The 16,744-nt window shown below is 39.4% G+C and overlaps 1 protein-coding gene across 1 annotated transcript in view; it reads left to right on the top strand.

Moving 5' to 3' along the window:
• ITGA2 (integrin subunit alpha 2) overlaps positions 1-16,744 on the top strand; it is a 98,647-nt gene that overhangs the window by 55,548 nt on the left and 26,355 nt on the right. The window contains exons 8-16 of the mRNA XM_012811205.2: positions 5-153; positions 3,988-4,138; positions 4,436-4,601; positions 7,541-7,617; positions 9,381-9,519; positions 10,359-10,504; positions 11,920-12,063; positions 13,283-13,486; positions 14,396-14,532. Of these exons, the coding sequence (XP_012666659.1) occupies positions 5-153; positions 3,988-4,138; positions 4,436-4,601; positions 7,541-7,617; positions 9,381-9,519; positions 10,359-10,504; positions 11,920-12,063; positions 13,283-13,486; positions 14,396-14,532 (1,313 nt within the window). The remainder of the gene's footprint in view (positions 1-4; positions 154-3,987; positions 4,139-4,435; positions 4,602-7,540; positions 7,618-9,380; positions 9,520-10,358; positions 10,505-11,919; positions 12,064-13,282; positions 13,487-14,395; positions 14,533-16,744) is intronic.

Genomic DNA, 16,744 nt, shown 5'->3' with positions numbered 1-16,744 from the left:
ACAGGTGGGGTTAATTCAGTATGCCAATAATCCAAGAGTTATATTTAACTTGAACACTTTCACAACCAAAGATGAAATGGTCGTGGCAACATCCCGGACATCCCAGCATGGTGGGGACCTCACAAACACATTCAAAGCCATTCAATTTGCAAGGTAAGTTTTGGTGCTAGTAGGCAAATATTTTGATAACATAAAAGTGCACATAAGGACGTAAAAGGAAGGAAATGACAAAGAAAAATAATATACCTCGTACTCACACTTAACACTTAAATTAGAAGTAATAAGGAAAAAAAGCCTAAATAGTCTATGACTTGAGTACTTGGAGAAGGCAGTTGGAAAAGAGAGTCAAAAATCTTGGATTCTAGTGTTTTTCTATATGACATGATTTTATATACTACATGATCATATATGACATGATTTTTATAGGAATTTATATACTACATGATCATGGATTAATGATTTTTATATCATTTTATATACGCTGTGATCATAGATTACGTGATTCTTATACGATTTTATAAATTGTGGAAAAGGCAGATTTGGTCAGGATGGGATATGTTTTTTTTTAAATTTCTTTTCTTTTTAAAATTTCTGATATTTGTGTTCTTTTTTAAAAAAATGTATCTTCGGTTTTTGTGCAAGCCCTGAAGCCCCTTTGTGCTCCCTACAGCATATATTGCCTTGCATGATTTTACACGATTTTTATATGATTATATGAGATGAGAAGACCTTAGTTTAAAATGATAGGAAATGGAGAAGTCAGTCATTATTTATTAACACTCATCAGTGCTGCTGACAAATCAAGTTCAAGGAGCACTTCGTGCAAATTAACAAGGGCCAGTAGAATCTTAACCATGAATCCGAACTGAGCTCAGTGACTTTATTATGCTAATGATAAAGCATTATTCATTAGCATAATAATGATATAATGCTTTATCTGTGAGAAGTGTGAATTGTACACATGTATAGCACTCTTCTCATTCTTATCTCAGTTTCTCCATTTCCTCAGCTCTACCGACCTTCATCTTCGCCTCTATTTTGACCAGATCCCTTTACAGAAATGCTAAACACTCTCCTGTTATTAAAAAATAAATGAGAACAATGTGGTACCCGTTTCTCAGTGGTTAGGGAGCCGGCCACAGGCTCCAGGTGGGTGGGTTGGAACTCAGCCTCGGGGTCTGCTAAAACAAACAAACAAATGAGAACCATAAGCTTGCTTTCCCTCAAACCTGCTTTCTGCCTTTTTAATCTTGTGACTTCTTTCTTTCCACTACCATAATTCTTGGAAAGGGTCTCTGTGCCCTCCCTCTACTGCCTTGAAAACTGTTGCTCTGTCACTAGGTGACCATGGCCCTTTAGCCCCCCAGCTCCAGTGGTCCTGGTGCAAGCCTTACTCTCCTTGGCTCCTCTGAACGTTGTGATGAGCACCCGCTGCTAGGCTCAACCCAGTTGCCATGACAACACAAACTTTTGGAATCCTTGCCAACTTCTTGTCAACAACTTCTGCCTCTGTACTGGCTCCTTTTCCTACCTTTTCTTCACTAAACAGAGCCCTTTCTTTTGTATTACCCTTCTCTTCTAGGAATTGTATCCATTCTCAGGGGATCAGCATCAGCTCCACATGGGTTACCCCATCGCCAGGTTATTAGCCCTGAACTCCCTTTCACAACTCACACAGGCATCCAGCTAATGCCGACTTTCCTTGTTGGGAGTGTTGGCTCACATACCGAATTCCCTGTGCCCTCAACTGGCCTTACCCTGTGACCTGCCACTTTATGACTTGGCTGTTTTGATTCATTCCTGCTTCCTCAGTCATTCAGACTAAACACTTGATGGTTTTCTTTATTGATTCCCCCCCTAACATCACACATCTGGTCAGTCACCACATCCTGTCCTTTCTATTTCTGCGTTTCCCCTCCTTGGATCTGTCCCTTCTTTTTTATTGCATGTATATTTTAGTTGCTGCTTCTATGATCCAGTGACTACCTCCACATGTCTCAAAAGCATATCTTCACAAGAGAAGATATGAGTGGTTTGGTTAATCTTTCTGTCCCTATTAAGATGTCCTTTGGGGCCAGGCCACCTCATAAGCTGCTGGTCAGTCAGTGATGTCAACTACCAGTTAGTGAAGTGCCCTCCCTGGTCCAGCAAACTGGACAACAGAGGAGAAATAGAGATAGAAAATGGCCTTCCTGGAGTTAGAAGCTGCTGAGGGCCCCCATTTTCAGCAGGAAGTGTGGGTGTGGCATTTTTCCCTGGAAGGAGCCTAGGGCCTGACTTTCTTTTCCAGGCTAATGGCCAGGATCCATGGAGGTGGAACTTTCTGGCATTCATCATCTTTCAAAACTCTGGTTTGCTCCTCTGATTTATTCTTTGTGCCATTGGCTATCTCCCTCTCACCATGATTTTCCAAGCTAAAAGGATTTAGTCTTCCTGGTGCTAGGAGAACCATTCAGCTTTTTACTCACACCTCCCAGAATATAATTACCTCTATTTCTTGTCTCTCCTTTCATCTCTTTCTTTTAAACACTGAGTAGACCAAGCAAGCACATTGGCTCACACCGGTAATCCCAGTATTTTGGGAGGTTAGAAAGTTGCTTGTGGGCAGGAGTTTACGATCAGCTTGGGCAACATAGAGAGACCCCTGTCTGTACAAAAAAAAAAAAGTAAAAATTAGCAGGGTATGGTGGCAAGCACCTGTAGTGTCAGCTACTTGGGAGGCAGAGGCAAGAGGATCCCTTTAACCTAAGAGTTGAAGGCTGCAATGTGCTATGATGACGCCATTGAACTCTAGCCTGGATGACAGAGCAAGACCTTGTCTCTAAAAAAAAAAACAAAAACCAAAATCATTGAATAGAATCTGACACTCTTTCAGTAAATATTGCCATATTTCCATTCACCTTATTTCACCTGCCCTTATTAATAAAGCACTGTGGGTAGTTAAAACTAACTAAGGTACCGTTCTATCCTCAAATACCTTATAATTATACATGAGATCTATAGTGTGTCATAAAGAATATATGTTACTTAAAACAGGTTTGATGTGAATTCTGTAATTCAAATTTAACTGACTGAAAATGGGAATACTTTCTATCATTCTATATTCTATAGTGTGGAATACAAAAATGATTTCAGGAATTAAAATAATATGTTCAGCTAATTTGGCATTATCAATCAAAATTGGAAATGTGTACATCCTTTGATCCAACAATTTCCCTAGTAAGATTTTATCCCATTGATACATTTGAACAAATATGCCAAGATACATACACGTGGATATTCATTACAACCTTACTTGGAAAGCACAAAATAGGGTAAATACCCAATAATGGGGAACTAGTTAAATAAACTACGGTGCCTCCAAACAATGAAATATGATGCAGCCATTGAAAAAACAATGATGAGGACCTTATATGTACAGATGGAAAGATCACCATCAAAATAAAAACCAACTGTTTAGAATATGCCCCCATTTGAGTAAAAGTTTAAGGGGTAAACTATGCGTATGCCCATACTACATCTAAATAAAACATTTTCTAGAAGGAAACATAAGAAGCTGATAATAGTGGTTACCTTCACAGAAGGACTTTGTCTCGAATTTTTGTTTATACCTTTCCAAATATTTTGAACTTTTGTACCATGTGTATCTATTACATTTTTAAAAATAAGTATTGAAAAAGTAAGCACAGATCCAATAAGTAAAAGTTGTGACAGAAGTATCTTTGCTCTATTGACTAGTATTAATGAATTCAACTTTCTTAGAAGAAAATAATTCTAAGGCATCCTGGGGTGAATACATGTAACATATACACACATAAGCCATGACATGTAACTTAAATATGTCACGAGAATTGATATGGAGACAAATCTGAGTCACAACCCTTGTGCCCCCAAAGCCGGTTTTGTACTTCTATTAGATTTCAAACCAGAGGGCCACATATTAACTTCACCTTATGATAGTGCGTCTTTAATTTTTATCGGTCACAGAGATTTCGCTTACTCGGCAGCTTCTGGTGGACGACCAAGCGCTACCAAAGTAATGGTGGTTGTCACAGATGGTGAATCACATGATGGTTCAATGTTGAAAGATGTGATTGATCAATGCAACAAAGACAATATACTGAGGTTTGGCATAGCAGTAAGTGGCTGTTCTTTTTACTTGTTTGATAGCCATTGGATAAATGTTCCTTTATTACATCACTTCCCAAAGCTCCAATTTCCCATTGGCTATAATATTTAACATAAAAGAAAGTTTTTACTCTATCTCTACTTTTTGCTGATCTTCAGTTCTTTCAACTAAATAAAAGGTTGTGGAGACATTGCTTGATTTACTTCTCCAGGAGGGCTATTGTGTACCAAAATAGACTAGGATTTAGTAAGAGGGAAATTGGAGTACAGTGGTAATGACCTTTTTCCCTCTTCCTTTGTTTTCAAGGTTCTTGGCTACTTAAACAGAAATGCCCTTGATACTAAAAATTTAATAAAAGAAATCAAAGCGATTGCTAGCATTCCGACAGAAAGATACTTTTTCAACGTGTCTGATGAAGCAGCTCTACTAGAAAAAGCTGGGACCTTAGGAGAACAAATTTTCAGCATCGAAGGTAGAAAATCAATCAGGTTTTTTCTAAAACTTTTTAGAATTGTTTATGTTGTTATCATGCTTATTCTATTAATGTTAACTTGTATGACTTGTATAAAAAGAACTCTTATAAAACAGGAAGAAAAATGGACAAATAATGTGACTAAGTAGCTTATAAATTATAAAACACAAATTACTAATGAACAGAAGAAAGTATTCCCAATTTTAGTAAGTATTTAAAAGGACAAATTAAACCATTATATTTTGTCTTAAAGATGGCACAGATTAATAATATTTAAACTTGTGTAGATTTATTGGGAAGCAAAGAAGCTCAAGGAAGCTGTTGATGAGGCAATAATTTTTTAACTTTTGGGGAGCAACTTAGTAATAGCTATTATACTTGTAAATAGTTTTACTATTTTTTTTTCAAAGAGACAGAGTCTCATTTAATCATCCTCGGTAGAGTGCTATGACATCATAGCTCACAGCAACCTCAAGCTCTTGGGTTCAAGTGATCCTCTTGCCTCAGCCTCTGGAGTAGCTGGGACTACAGGTGCCACACCACCTGGCTTTTTTTTTTTTTTTTCAGAAATGGGGTCTCGCTTTTGCTCAGGCTGTTCTCAAACTCCTGAGCTGAATCAAGTAATCCCCCTGCCTCAGCCTCCCAGAGTGATGGAATTACAGGCCTGGGCCACCACACCTGGCCAGTTTTACCTTTCTATAGTATGTTATTTAAGTTCTAAAATTCTTGAATTTATTTACAATAAACATATATAACTTTAAAATTAGAAAAATATAGCCAGGTGGGGTGGCTTATACCTGTAATCCTAGCACTCTGGGAGGCCGAGACAGGTGGATTGCCTGAGCACATGGGTTCAAGACCGGCCTGAGCAAGAGCAAGATCCCATCTCTAAAAATAGCCATGCATTGTGGTGGACGCCTGTAGTCCCAGCTATATGGGAGACTGAGGCAAGAGAATCACTTAAGCCCAAGAACATGAGGTTGTGAGCTGTGATGCTATAGCTACTCTACCAAGGGCCCCAAAATGAAACTGTCTCTAAAAAAAAGAAAGAAAGAGGGAAAGAAAGAGAGAGAGAGAGAGAGAGACAAAGAAAGAAAGAAAGAAAGAAAGGGGACTTCTAGTTTTTCGGTTCAGTTTTTGAAGAAACATTTTATTTATCAGACATAAAGTAATTTGCTTAGGTGGTCTTGGAAGTTCTAGTTAGCGTAGACACGTGCTCAGGAGCTCACCGTATGGAGGACTAGAACACACTTCACAGCTGGTTAAAAAAAAGTTCCACATGACCTAAATCCTGGTTCCAGACAGTTAACCCAAGTGTCTCTCTGCAATATAGAACATATTTTGTTGAGCACCATGTATTGCACACAGCCTTAGAATTATCCAAAATGTTTTATTGCTTCTTCAATATCTGATGTACTTCTAAGTTGTTTAAATCATCATCACAACGTAATGTGCCCTGATATAATGCAAAATTACTAGACTATCCACCCTCATAATTTCATGTGTTTGTAGTAGCCTGAGTAAGAACAACTACAATCTCCAAGCTAACTAGAAATGATTTGGAGCATTACCTGCTATTACAGGCTTCGGGGGAGTGCTGTCCTATTTTATTAAAAATTATCTTGACTCACCTTGAGAAAATTCTTACATCGTGGAAATGAGACTACATCATGCAGTACTCTTTGCCTTCAAGCCACACTGCCATTCAGAACAACCACCTAATAAAGTGTCAGTCCAGGCATTTAGCTTCCTTTTTTGTGAAGATTAATAAAACATAACCATTTTGACCACTGGAAAATGAGTTTTAACTGAGTCTTCTGGTGTCAGTGACAGAGGCAAGCATGATGTGTGGACTGGAACAAACTTCCCAGTTAGTAAAATCCCTCTCATTCTTGAATCCTTTTCTTACTAACTAACCCAGTTATCTCTCAGCATAGTTTTCACTACAGAGCCATTGCCTCGCTCCTCCACTGCATCTGAGATATTTATAAATTTATTAGTAACAATTTTTTTTTTTGGTAGAATGCTAAGGCATCACAGCTCACACCAACCTCAAACTCTTGGGCTCTAGTGATTCTCTTGCCTCAGCCTCCCCAGTAGCTAGAACTACAGGTGCCCACCACAACACCCGGCTATTTTTAGAGACGGGGGTCTCTCTCACTCTGACTCAGGCTGCTCTCGAACTCATGAGCTCAGGCAATCCACCCACCTTGGCCTCCCAAAGTGCTAGGATTACAAGCTAGTAACAATATTTTGAAAACTAGAAGTTTGATAGTGCCTGTAGCTCAAGCAGCTAAGGCACCAGCTGTATACATCAGAGCTGGCGGGTTTGAATCCGGCCCGGGGCCTGCCAAACAACGACAACTACAACCAAAAAATAGCCAAGTGTTATGGCACCTGTAGTCCCAGCTACTTGGGAGGCTGAGGCAAGAGAATTGCTTAAGCCCAGGAGTTGGAGGTTGCTGTGAGCTGTGATGCCACAGCACTCTACCCAGGGCAATAGCTTGAGGCTCTGTCTCAAAACAAACAAAAAAAAAATCAGAAAACTAAAAGTTTAGTTAGTTTCTTAGCTAGCAATGATAAAGTTCAAAAAGAAAATTGAAAAAAAAATCACCTCAGTTTTCACCTTACCTTGTACCCTTTGCTGAGTGTTCATTGATATCAGGAACGTCATATATATTCCATAAAATACATTAATATTCCATTAAGATGAATGCCAACTTTGAACACTACCTTGGAAGTATTGTGGATTTTTACAAACTGATAGAACCTTTTCTTAGTGACTTCTCTCTCCCAGAGCCCACTAGCTCTGTATTTTCGGGTGAACATCAGAATATTGTGTGTACGTGAGTCTGTGTACATGTGTGGGTGCCTGAGTTTGAAAACTTGATTTAAAATTGCTTATAGTAATACTATTTTTGAAACTGATTTTTTCCCAGGTACTGTTCAAGGAGGGGACAACTTCCAGATGGAAATGTCACAAGTAGGATTCAGCGCAGATTATTCGCCTCAAAATGTGTGTATATCAGACAACTTTAAGCCACACTGCCATTTGGCATAACACTTCTGGGCACAGTAGCTTTGTACATGAAGTGGGAAAACCCCCATCTAGTGCCCTACAGTCCTGGATCCTAGCCACAGCACTTAATTTCTTTGTGCTGAAGATTTATCATCTAAAAATTGAAGATTAATACCTTCCCTTCTCTGTTTCTGATAATATACAAGAAAGCCTTTGCGTGCTCCCGGGCACAGGCACTATGTTAATTTAAGGTATTATCCCTGCAGGAATTGCCTTTGAATCAATTGACTACTAGTAACATCTGTTAAAAACATACACTCTTGTCATCAATGCCTTTGCTGAATGCTGAATTGCTACTATATCATTTTCTAAGAGCAGAGACAGAAAATAGTTGGGAAGTAAAGTATTAGGGAAAATGGGAGAGGGGACTGGGGTACACCACTGTCTTCTTAGCTCAGGGAGGTGCATTCTTGGTTCTTAGAAATATCCGTCTTTCAGGCTTCTGATTCTAATTCAGCTGAGGATCTGAGGAGAGTAGAGAAAGGGTTAAAAAGATATGAGGCCCGGGAAATATTTAGAGAACAACAGGACATCAGGGGGTGGGATCCGCAGGTCAGGGAACAAAGAACAACTTATTTTCTCTAGAATAAAAGGTGCTAACTTTGGGGGGTCATCAGTCCTTAGCAATGTTCATAAAAGTTATGGATCTTTCCCCCAGGAATCATGTAAATGAATCCATATACAGAGAATTTTACACTATATTCCAGGGAGTTTTTATACATGCCCTGAGGCCCTTTCATAGTGCCCAGATTCAGAGTCTGTGATTTTATTATAATCATTCACATGACCTTTTGGTCCCTTACCCTCAAAGTGAGACACATCATTTCCCTGTTTGCTCTTTTTTAATGGCTTGTATTTTTTTAATCTAAGATTTTAGCTTTGATGTTCTAGACTCTAAGATCAAAAAAATTTTTAAATGAATGAATATATCAGAAATTTTATAAAGAAAAAGATTAAAACAAAATCCCATCCTGACCAAACCTGCTTTTTCTGTGAATTATAGCTTGAAGATTCAGGTTGGGTTTTGAGCCCCTCCCTGGCCCTCTCCAGTGCTGACGGTGGTTAGTTCTCTTCTGATAGATTGAATGTCACAGCTGCAGGTGCCTCCCGTGGCTGCACTGTTACCAAAGAGAGGGAAGGTAGGGATGGAGAGGTGCTAGAGGAACAGCTGAACAGTTGGGAAGAGAGAGAAAGAAAGTTGCTAGGAGGTCAGAAGAGGGCGTCACGTGTGCCTGGGAAGTCATCAGCACTTCCTGCTCTCGGGGTTCCTCACAGCCACCTGGGAGCTTTCCTTTCTGAATATGTGGGGCTGGAGACTCACTTCTGACCCCTTCTGTAAGGCTCGTAAGGGTTCAGCATTGGCACTTGTGTACTTTGAATGGCCATTTGAGGATGGCTATGTTCCCATCCTGTACCATAACTAACTACAACTTTCACCTCTATTACATGTCACACAAAGTCAATTCCAAGATAACACGACCCACAGAAAGTCTTGTGCTCCAGCCCAAACATATGAAAACAATTCTATGATATAGCAACATATATTCATATATATATTGACTTCATCATGCTTTGACATTTTTCTTCTAAATCTAAACAGTTTATTCCACTCTTTAAATTCTAAACAGTTTATTCCACCCTACATTCATATGCTTTAAATGTGATTTGTTTTAATGATCTTCATCTTTCAATCATTTTAGGATATTCTGATGCTGGGTGCCGTGGGAGCTTTTGGCTGGAGTGGGACAATTGTCCAGGAGACCTCTCACAGACACCTGATCTTTCCTAAACAAGCCTTTGACCAAATTCTGCAAGATAGAAATCACAGTTCCTATTTAGGTAAGGTAGAGCAGTATTTGGTTCAGCAAACTTAAGTTTGTTGAATCTCAGAGGCAGTTCAGGAAAACCCTTGCCCTGCTATCTAATTATCCTATTTATTATACATATAAATGTCCCTTTGCCGATCACGCCTTAACCCCTAGCTACTTAAGGAAACACTATATTATTAACTCATGAATCCCTTCTGATTGCTCAAGTGGTTGCAATTGCTGGAACAGGATCATGTTTCTTCCAAATGGAAATGGTTTCTAAAAGCTAGTATGATAAGTAGTAGTCTTATATTATTTTAGAACTAACTCATAGGTTTCTTGCCCTTATAATAAGCACACGCAGATTTTGAGGACTTATTATGGGACAGTTCCTGAGCTACCTGGTCTGTCTACATAAGTATTCAGTTGCTTCCAGCAGCCTTTTCAGAGTTGTTTTACCCTTGAGAGCTAATGAGTTTAAAAACTTTCCTTAAGTTCAACAACCTGGTGAGTAGTGACACAGAATATGCACGTGAACTAATTCTAAGGCCTGTTTCCATGGCCTTTTAAATTCATTCTTCATTCATTGAAGAAACTTTTGTTGAATGCCAAGTTCATAGGTGGCTGATGAGACCAACTCAGAATCTAGGGCTGGCTTTATAGGTAGAGGTCTCACCTGTGCAGCTCAAACAGCAGGAACAATTCATTTTAGAAAAAGAAAGCTGTGCCCTCTGTGCTGCCCTCAGTAGCCTAGGAACTGTGTCTCACACCTGACGTCAGAGGACTTCTGATCCCCTCTGCTAACTTTTTGACACCTTACCTGCTGACATATTTAGTGGCACTCACGTGGTGACTTGACTTCTTTTTTAGGTTACTCTGTGGCTGCGATTTCTACTGGACAAAGCACTCACTTTGTTGCCGGTGCTCCTCGGGCAAGTTATACCGGTCAGATAGTGCTGTACAGTGTTAACGAGAAAGGCAACGTCACCGTCATTCAGGCCCACAGAGGTGACCAGGTAAACCGCACTGTTTGTCAGGTGACATTCACTTTATGGACAACTGGGACAGGTGGGCAGGTGGATGGGCAGACATGGAAACTCACATGCCCCAAGTGGTACTTGGGTTCCACTCTGTGACCCGAGTTTACTTGTTATATTTCTTAAGTCTTTGCAACAATGCAAGACCTACCATCCCCTTTTGATAGCCTAATACAAGTTTAACTAGCTTTTTTTTTTTTTTTTTTTTGAGGCAGTCTCACTCTATTGCCCAGGCTGGACCAGTGCCATGACCTCAGCCCTGCTCACAGCAACCTCAAACACCTAGCCTTAAATGATCTTCCTGCATCAGCCTAGGATTACAGGCATGAGCCACCGTGCCCAACCTGTTTTTTTCTTTTTTTTTTTCATTTCTCATTCATTTCTAAATCTTTAAAAAGAGTTCACATCGACGTGCATTGAACATTGTTGAATGGGGTGAATGCTCAAAGTCCCGGCTTCTCTTACTCGACTTGATCTCCACCTCCTCCTCCTGTCTAGATCTACTTATCTGTCCTAGATCGTGCCGTGGATGCTTAAATCGTTCATGCTGTTGCACTTCTCCTCTCTGAAAACTCCTTGTCTTCTTTAAGATGTGATTTGAATCATAGCTCAGTTTCAAAGCCTCCTGACCCTCCTGCTCTCCGCTGACTCAGCATTGAGACTTGCCCCTTTGCAACCTGTCTGACCACAGCAGCTCCATTCGCGGTGCCCCAACCTCTACCCCTCCTGTTTTCTCCACAGCATCCCTCGCCTACCTACTAACGGTTTGTTGTCTTCTAAGTGTGGTCTTTGACACACTGGCATCAGTACCTGGAGCACTTACTTAAAATGCTGTGTTCTGGATCACATCCTAGGCATTGACTGCATCAGAATTTTCAGAAATGGGGCTGAGGAATCTGTATTTTGAAGACGTTTTTCTTGGTGATTCTTGTGCACACTCAGGTTTAAGAACCAGATGTTACATCTGTCATCCCTTCATGTTCTTACACCTTACGAGAAGTAAACACTTCATTTTGGTGTGATGAGTGAATGAATAAAAGTTCAGTGTAATAGTAGGAGTATATAAATCTTAGGAATCCTATTTTTTTTTTATTTTGAGATAGAGTCTCACTATGTTGCCCTCGATAGAGTGCGGTTGCATCACAGCTCACAGCAACTTCAAACTTTTGGACTTAAGTGATTCTCTTGCCTCAGCCTCCCAAGTAGCTGGGACTAAACACACCTACTACAAAACCCAGCTATTTTTGTTGCTGTTGTTGTAGTTGTCATTGTTGTTTAGCAGGCCTGGGCCAAGTTTGAACCCAGTAGCCCCCGTATTTGTGTCCAGCGCCCTAACCGCTGAGCTACGAGCACAGAACCAGGAATCCTAACATTAATGTGCTTTATGACTCCAGATTGGCTCGTATTTTGGTAGCGTGCTGTGTTCTGTTGATGTGGATAACGACAAAATTACAGATGTGCTCTTAGTGGGGGCGCCAATGTACATGAATGACCTCAAGAAAGAAGAAGGGAGAGTCTACCTGTTTACTATCATAAAGGTAAAAATATATTTTTTTATTAAGTTTATGAATTAATAAAAAATATGTGCTGTGGACAGCTTCACTGATTAAAAAAAAATTGCATTGTTTAGTGTAACATTTAGGTATACATCCAACTCTTGAAATCTCCAGTCCTCGAAAATGAAGCTTAGTATATTTTAACATCGAAAAGCACAGTTTTTTCAGCTTGCAAACCGAATGCTCTAAATCTATGCACATACACCGAGATACGTCAGTGAAATCCAAAAGGAAAACTGAGTTAAAGGCACAAGTTCACAGAGACAATTAGGTGACACTAGAGGGGGAAGGATGGAAACAGAGCAGCTGGTGGTATAATACAGCAAATACTGTGTTCGGTTGTTGTGGTATTTTGTCCTATCTTATTTATTTAAATTAATGTAAACTATAACACAATTTAAAGCAGTTATCCATACAAAGGTTTAATTGAGAATATAATAAAGGAAGGCTATCTTTACTTGCTTAAAAACTTTTAAAAAGTCCCAGCTTTTCAAATGTTCCTTGCTTGTCACATATCCTGGATCATCACTAACTGTTGAAGATGAAAAGATCTAATGACTTTATCAAAAAGTAACAAGTGAATTTCTACGAGATTAGGAGAAAACAATCAACCCTGACCCAGTTTCATGGTTGAGGAGCGTCGCTTTCTTGTGAAGTCATGAAACATTTCCAAATTTGATCGCTAAATCTGAAGGGAAAAATACGTGGGTTTGACAAGAAAACGCCTTTTCTTTGGGGCATAACTATAGGGTTTCTTATAATGGGATAGTAACAATTTCATTTTCCACTTTCTGTATTATTATAATTATGTGCCCAATCAGTAATTTTTAAATTAAGTCTAAATTAAGGTATTGTGTCTTATTTTGTTTTGTGCCTACTTAACTTCATTTAAGACACGAGTGGACTTTAGCCAGAAAATGTCCAAATCATAAAGTTTATAAACAGGTGAACATACTAATATTGGGGGAAACGAAGACAAAGGAAGGTTGTTCAGCTACAGGAAAGAAAATGATCTCCTCTCACCTTGGTTTGTGGAATTCTTGCTTATAATTCTCATCAGAAAGTGAGAACTTTGAATTCTCAGTTCAACACTGTCCACTTTTAATGTATTAAAAATTGGTTTCGTTACCAATTGCTGTGAAACTTGCTTCACACAAGTTCTGGAGTTTGCTCTAACCATCCTTCCTCCCCCCCCTGCAAGGGCATCTTGAGTCAGCACCAATTTCTTGAAGGCCCGGAGGGCTTTGAAAATGCTCGATTTGGTTCAGCGATTGCAGCTCTTTCAGACATCAACATGGATGGCTTGAACGATGTGATCGTTGGTTCACCGTTAGAAAATCAGAACTCGGGAGCTGTGTATATTTACAATGGTCATCAGGGCACTGTTCGCACGAAGTATTCCCAGGTAACCCATGAGCCACACAGTCATAATTTGAGTAGCATCATATTAGAGGTAGAGTATCATGTGGACCGTCAAGTCATCTCTCTGAATCTCACAACTTCATTCATTCGCCCAACAAATGTTTAGTGAGCATTTACTATGTGGCCAATCATAATACTATTCTAGTCTCTGGGGGCTGTGAGACTAGGACAGACTAAATTCTGCTCTTATTGACCTTACATTTTAATATAGGACACAAATGAAAAAAAAAAGAGAGAAAAATTAATAAGATAAGGTGTCTCAGGTAGTAATAAAGATAAATAAGGTAAAGCGTTCCAGATACTAATGAAGACAAAGGAATTTTTTTCAAAGGGAAAGGAAACTAAAATAAGGAGTAACATTTTAGGGATGGGAGGTATCAGGTGGCTAAAAAGCTGACTTTATTTCATTTTTTTATTTATTTTTGTTGTTGTTGCAGTTGTCATTGTTTTAGCTGGCCTGGGCCAGGTTAAAAGTCCCCAGCCTCGGTATATGTGGCTGGTGCCCGACCCACTGAGCTACAGGCGCTGCCCTGAAAAGCTGACCGTAGACGGCCTCCCTTAGTAGGCAAGTTTTGAATAAGACTTGAGGGAAAAGAGCTAACATAGGAATCTGGATCAGAACTTGCATCTGCTTCTTCCCAGTTCATTGGTCTTTTCTGTTGTTGGTTATTTTATGTTGAGGAGTCATGCTGTTTCCTGGATGAAATTCTGGCTGCAAGAATGATCCAGAGATCAGATTAGAGAAAGATTGAGAAAGCAGTGGATTCTGTGAGAATAAGGACAACTTGGAAAATGACCATATAGAGAATATAATAATCTAGTGTTGAGGCTGCCATTTTTCTGGATCAGCTGCAGTGCATTCTAAGTTTTGTGTCAAATTTTTCTCTTTTAGAAAATCTTGGGATCCGATGGAGCCTTTAAGAGCCATCTCCAGTACTTTGGGAGATCCTTGGATGGCTACAGAGATTTAAATGGGGATTCCATCACTGATGTGTCTGTTGGTGCATTTGGACAAGTGGTTCAACTCTGGTGAGTCAGTGAGAACCAGACACAAACTAGCTAATCACGGATGACCTACCAAGAAGTAGAATAGATGGCTTCGCTGATACTGGGGAAATGCTACACACATTATGTAAGACTATTGGGAATTTATTTATCATAGTTTCAGAAAGGAAGAAATATTTTTTTTCCTGGTAGAGAAAAATATATATATATTTTCTTACCATTGGTATAAAATTTCTCTTATTTATATGGTGAAAAGAAATAGTGTGTCAAACACACAAAGGCCTTGCTATCTAGGATATTTCTAAATGTTATCTTCTATAAACAGGCTTACTTCAGCTTACAGAAAGAAAGCGTCATGAGAGTGCATATAAAATACTGAAAATTCAGGCTCGGCACTTGTAGCTTAGTAGCTAGGGCACCAGCCACATAACACTGGACCTGGTGGGTTCATACCCAGCCCAGGCCTGCCAAACAACAATGACAACTACAACCAACAAATAGCTGGGCGTTGTGGTGGGCACCTGTAGTCCCAGTTACTTCTCTTGAGGCAAGAGAATTGGTTAAGCCCACAAGTTGGAGATTTCTGTGAGCTGTGATGCCACAGCACTCTACCCAGGATAGAATGTCTCAAAAATAAAAAATAAATACTGAAAACTCAGACCACACAAGTGTAACTTGTTATGTGACTAAAAGTTATATTTTAAAATTATTAGTCATAAACAAGAAGCCATTCTTTAGGCTCAGAATACTTCTCAATGATCTCCCTAGGAGTTAGAGATCGGAGGGGACTTATTCAAAAGTCATGTGATTCAAAGTCAAAAATAAGTATGTTGGGGTGGTAAGGGAATAGAAACAGAAAGAAATAATTACCTGATAAAGAGCCCCATTCATTTGTTTTTATCTGTTGAAAAATGTGCTTTAAATGTTCAAATATATCAAGGACAGAAAAACATTATTCACTGATGTTTTGTGATTTAGGAGTGTAGTGATACTATTTACAAAAGTCATTTGTGCTTTTAAAGAATGAAATGCACTGATTTTATTGCAGAATGAAACTTCTATATGGAAAAAATAAAACTCAAAAATAGTATTTAAGACTTTAGAAAAGAAGAAAATATATTTACGTCACCAAATCAGTTAAAATCATTTAAAGGTAGCCTACTGACAGGAAGTACAAAGTGTGATATAATAATATGGCTGATTTTTACACAATTTTATCACACCTCTCAGTGGGCGTCACAGTGGGCTTCACACTTAGTAGGCTGTTTGTTTACTAGACTGTGACACTCTTTCATATGGTCAGTGATGGCCAAACTTTTCTCTTTGAAGATAGATTCGATTCTTCAAAAAAGTCAAGATGCACAGAATCAAATCAGTATACTAAGATGACCAGTCGAGCTAGGTTACTGACATTTTGTAGTCGTCTTTCTGGGCAACCCCCTGAAAGCAATATTTTTAAAACAACTTTACACCATATTTAATTCAATGACATCTCGAATGGAATAAGCACTCAGTCTTTCAAAGAAAGCATTCACATAGACATTTTAGATCTTATGACTTTAAGGACATGTTGGATTTGTTCTTAAAAGTTTTATAAATACTTATTGGGGGGCCTGATATATACATATAGTTTTCAATTGACTACCATCCTTCAAATGATACCTGATTTTTTTTTTTCTTTTTTGAGACAGGGTCTCACTCTGATACCCTGAGTAGAGTGCTATGGTATCATAGCCCATAGCAACCTCAAACTCTTGGGCTTGAGCAATCCTCTGGCCTCAGCCTCCTCCATAGTAGCTGGGCCTACAGGTGTCCATCACAACATTTGGCTAATTTTTGTATTGTTTTAGTTTTTTTTAGTAGAGATGGGGGTCTTACCGTTTCTCAGCTGATCGCCAACACCCAAGCTCAAGCAATCCACCTGCCTTCATCTCCCAGAGTGTTAGGATTACGGGTGTGAGCCACGGTGCCCAGCCATGGTACCTGAAGTTTTTAAAAAATGTTTTCTATGAGGCCAGATATTGTGGCTCATGCCTATAATCCCAGCACTCTGGGAGGCCGAGGTGGGTGGATTGCTTGACCTCAGGAGTTTGAGATCAGCCTGAGCAAGAGCAAGACCCCAATTCTAAAAATAGCCAGGTATTATGGTGGATGCCTAAAGTCCCAGCTACTTGGGAGAATGAGACAAGAGAATCACTTGAGCCCAAGAGTTTGAGGTTGCCGTGAGCTGTGAAGC

Source organism: Otolemur garnettii, unplaced genomic scaffold, assembly GCF_000181295.1.
Source record: "Otolemur garnettii isolate 467f Iridium unplaced genomic scaffold, OtoGar3 scaffold00005, whole genome shotgun sequence".
Classification (NCBI taxonomy): domain Eukaryota; kingdom Metazoa; phylum Chordata; class Mammalia; order Primates; family Galagidae; genus Otolemur; species Otolemur garnettii.
The sequence above is the reverse complement of the archived record's forward strand: the minus strand, read 5'-3'. Positions and strand labels throughout refer to the sequence as shown.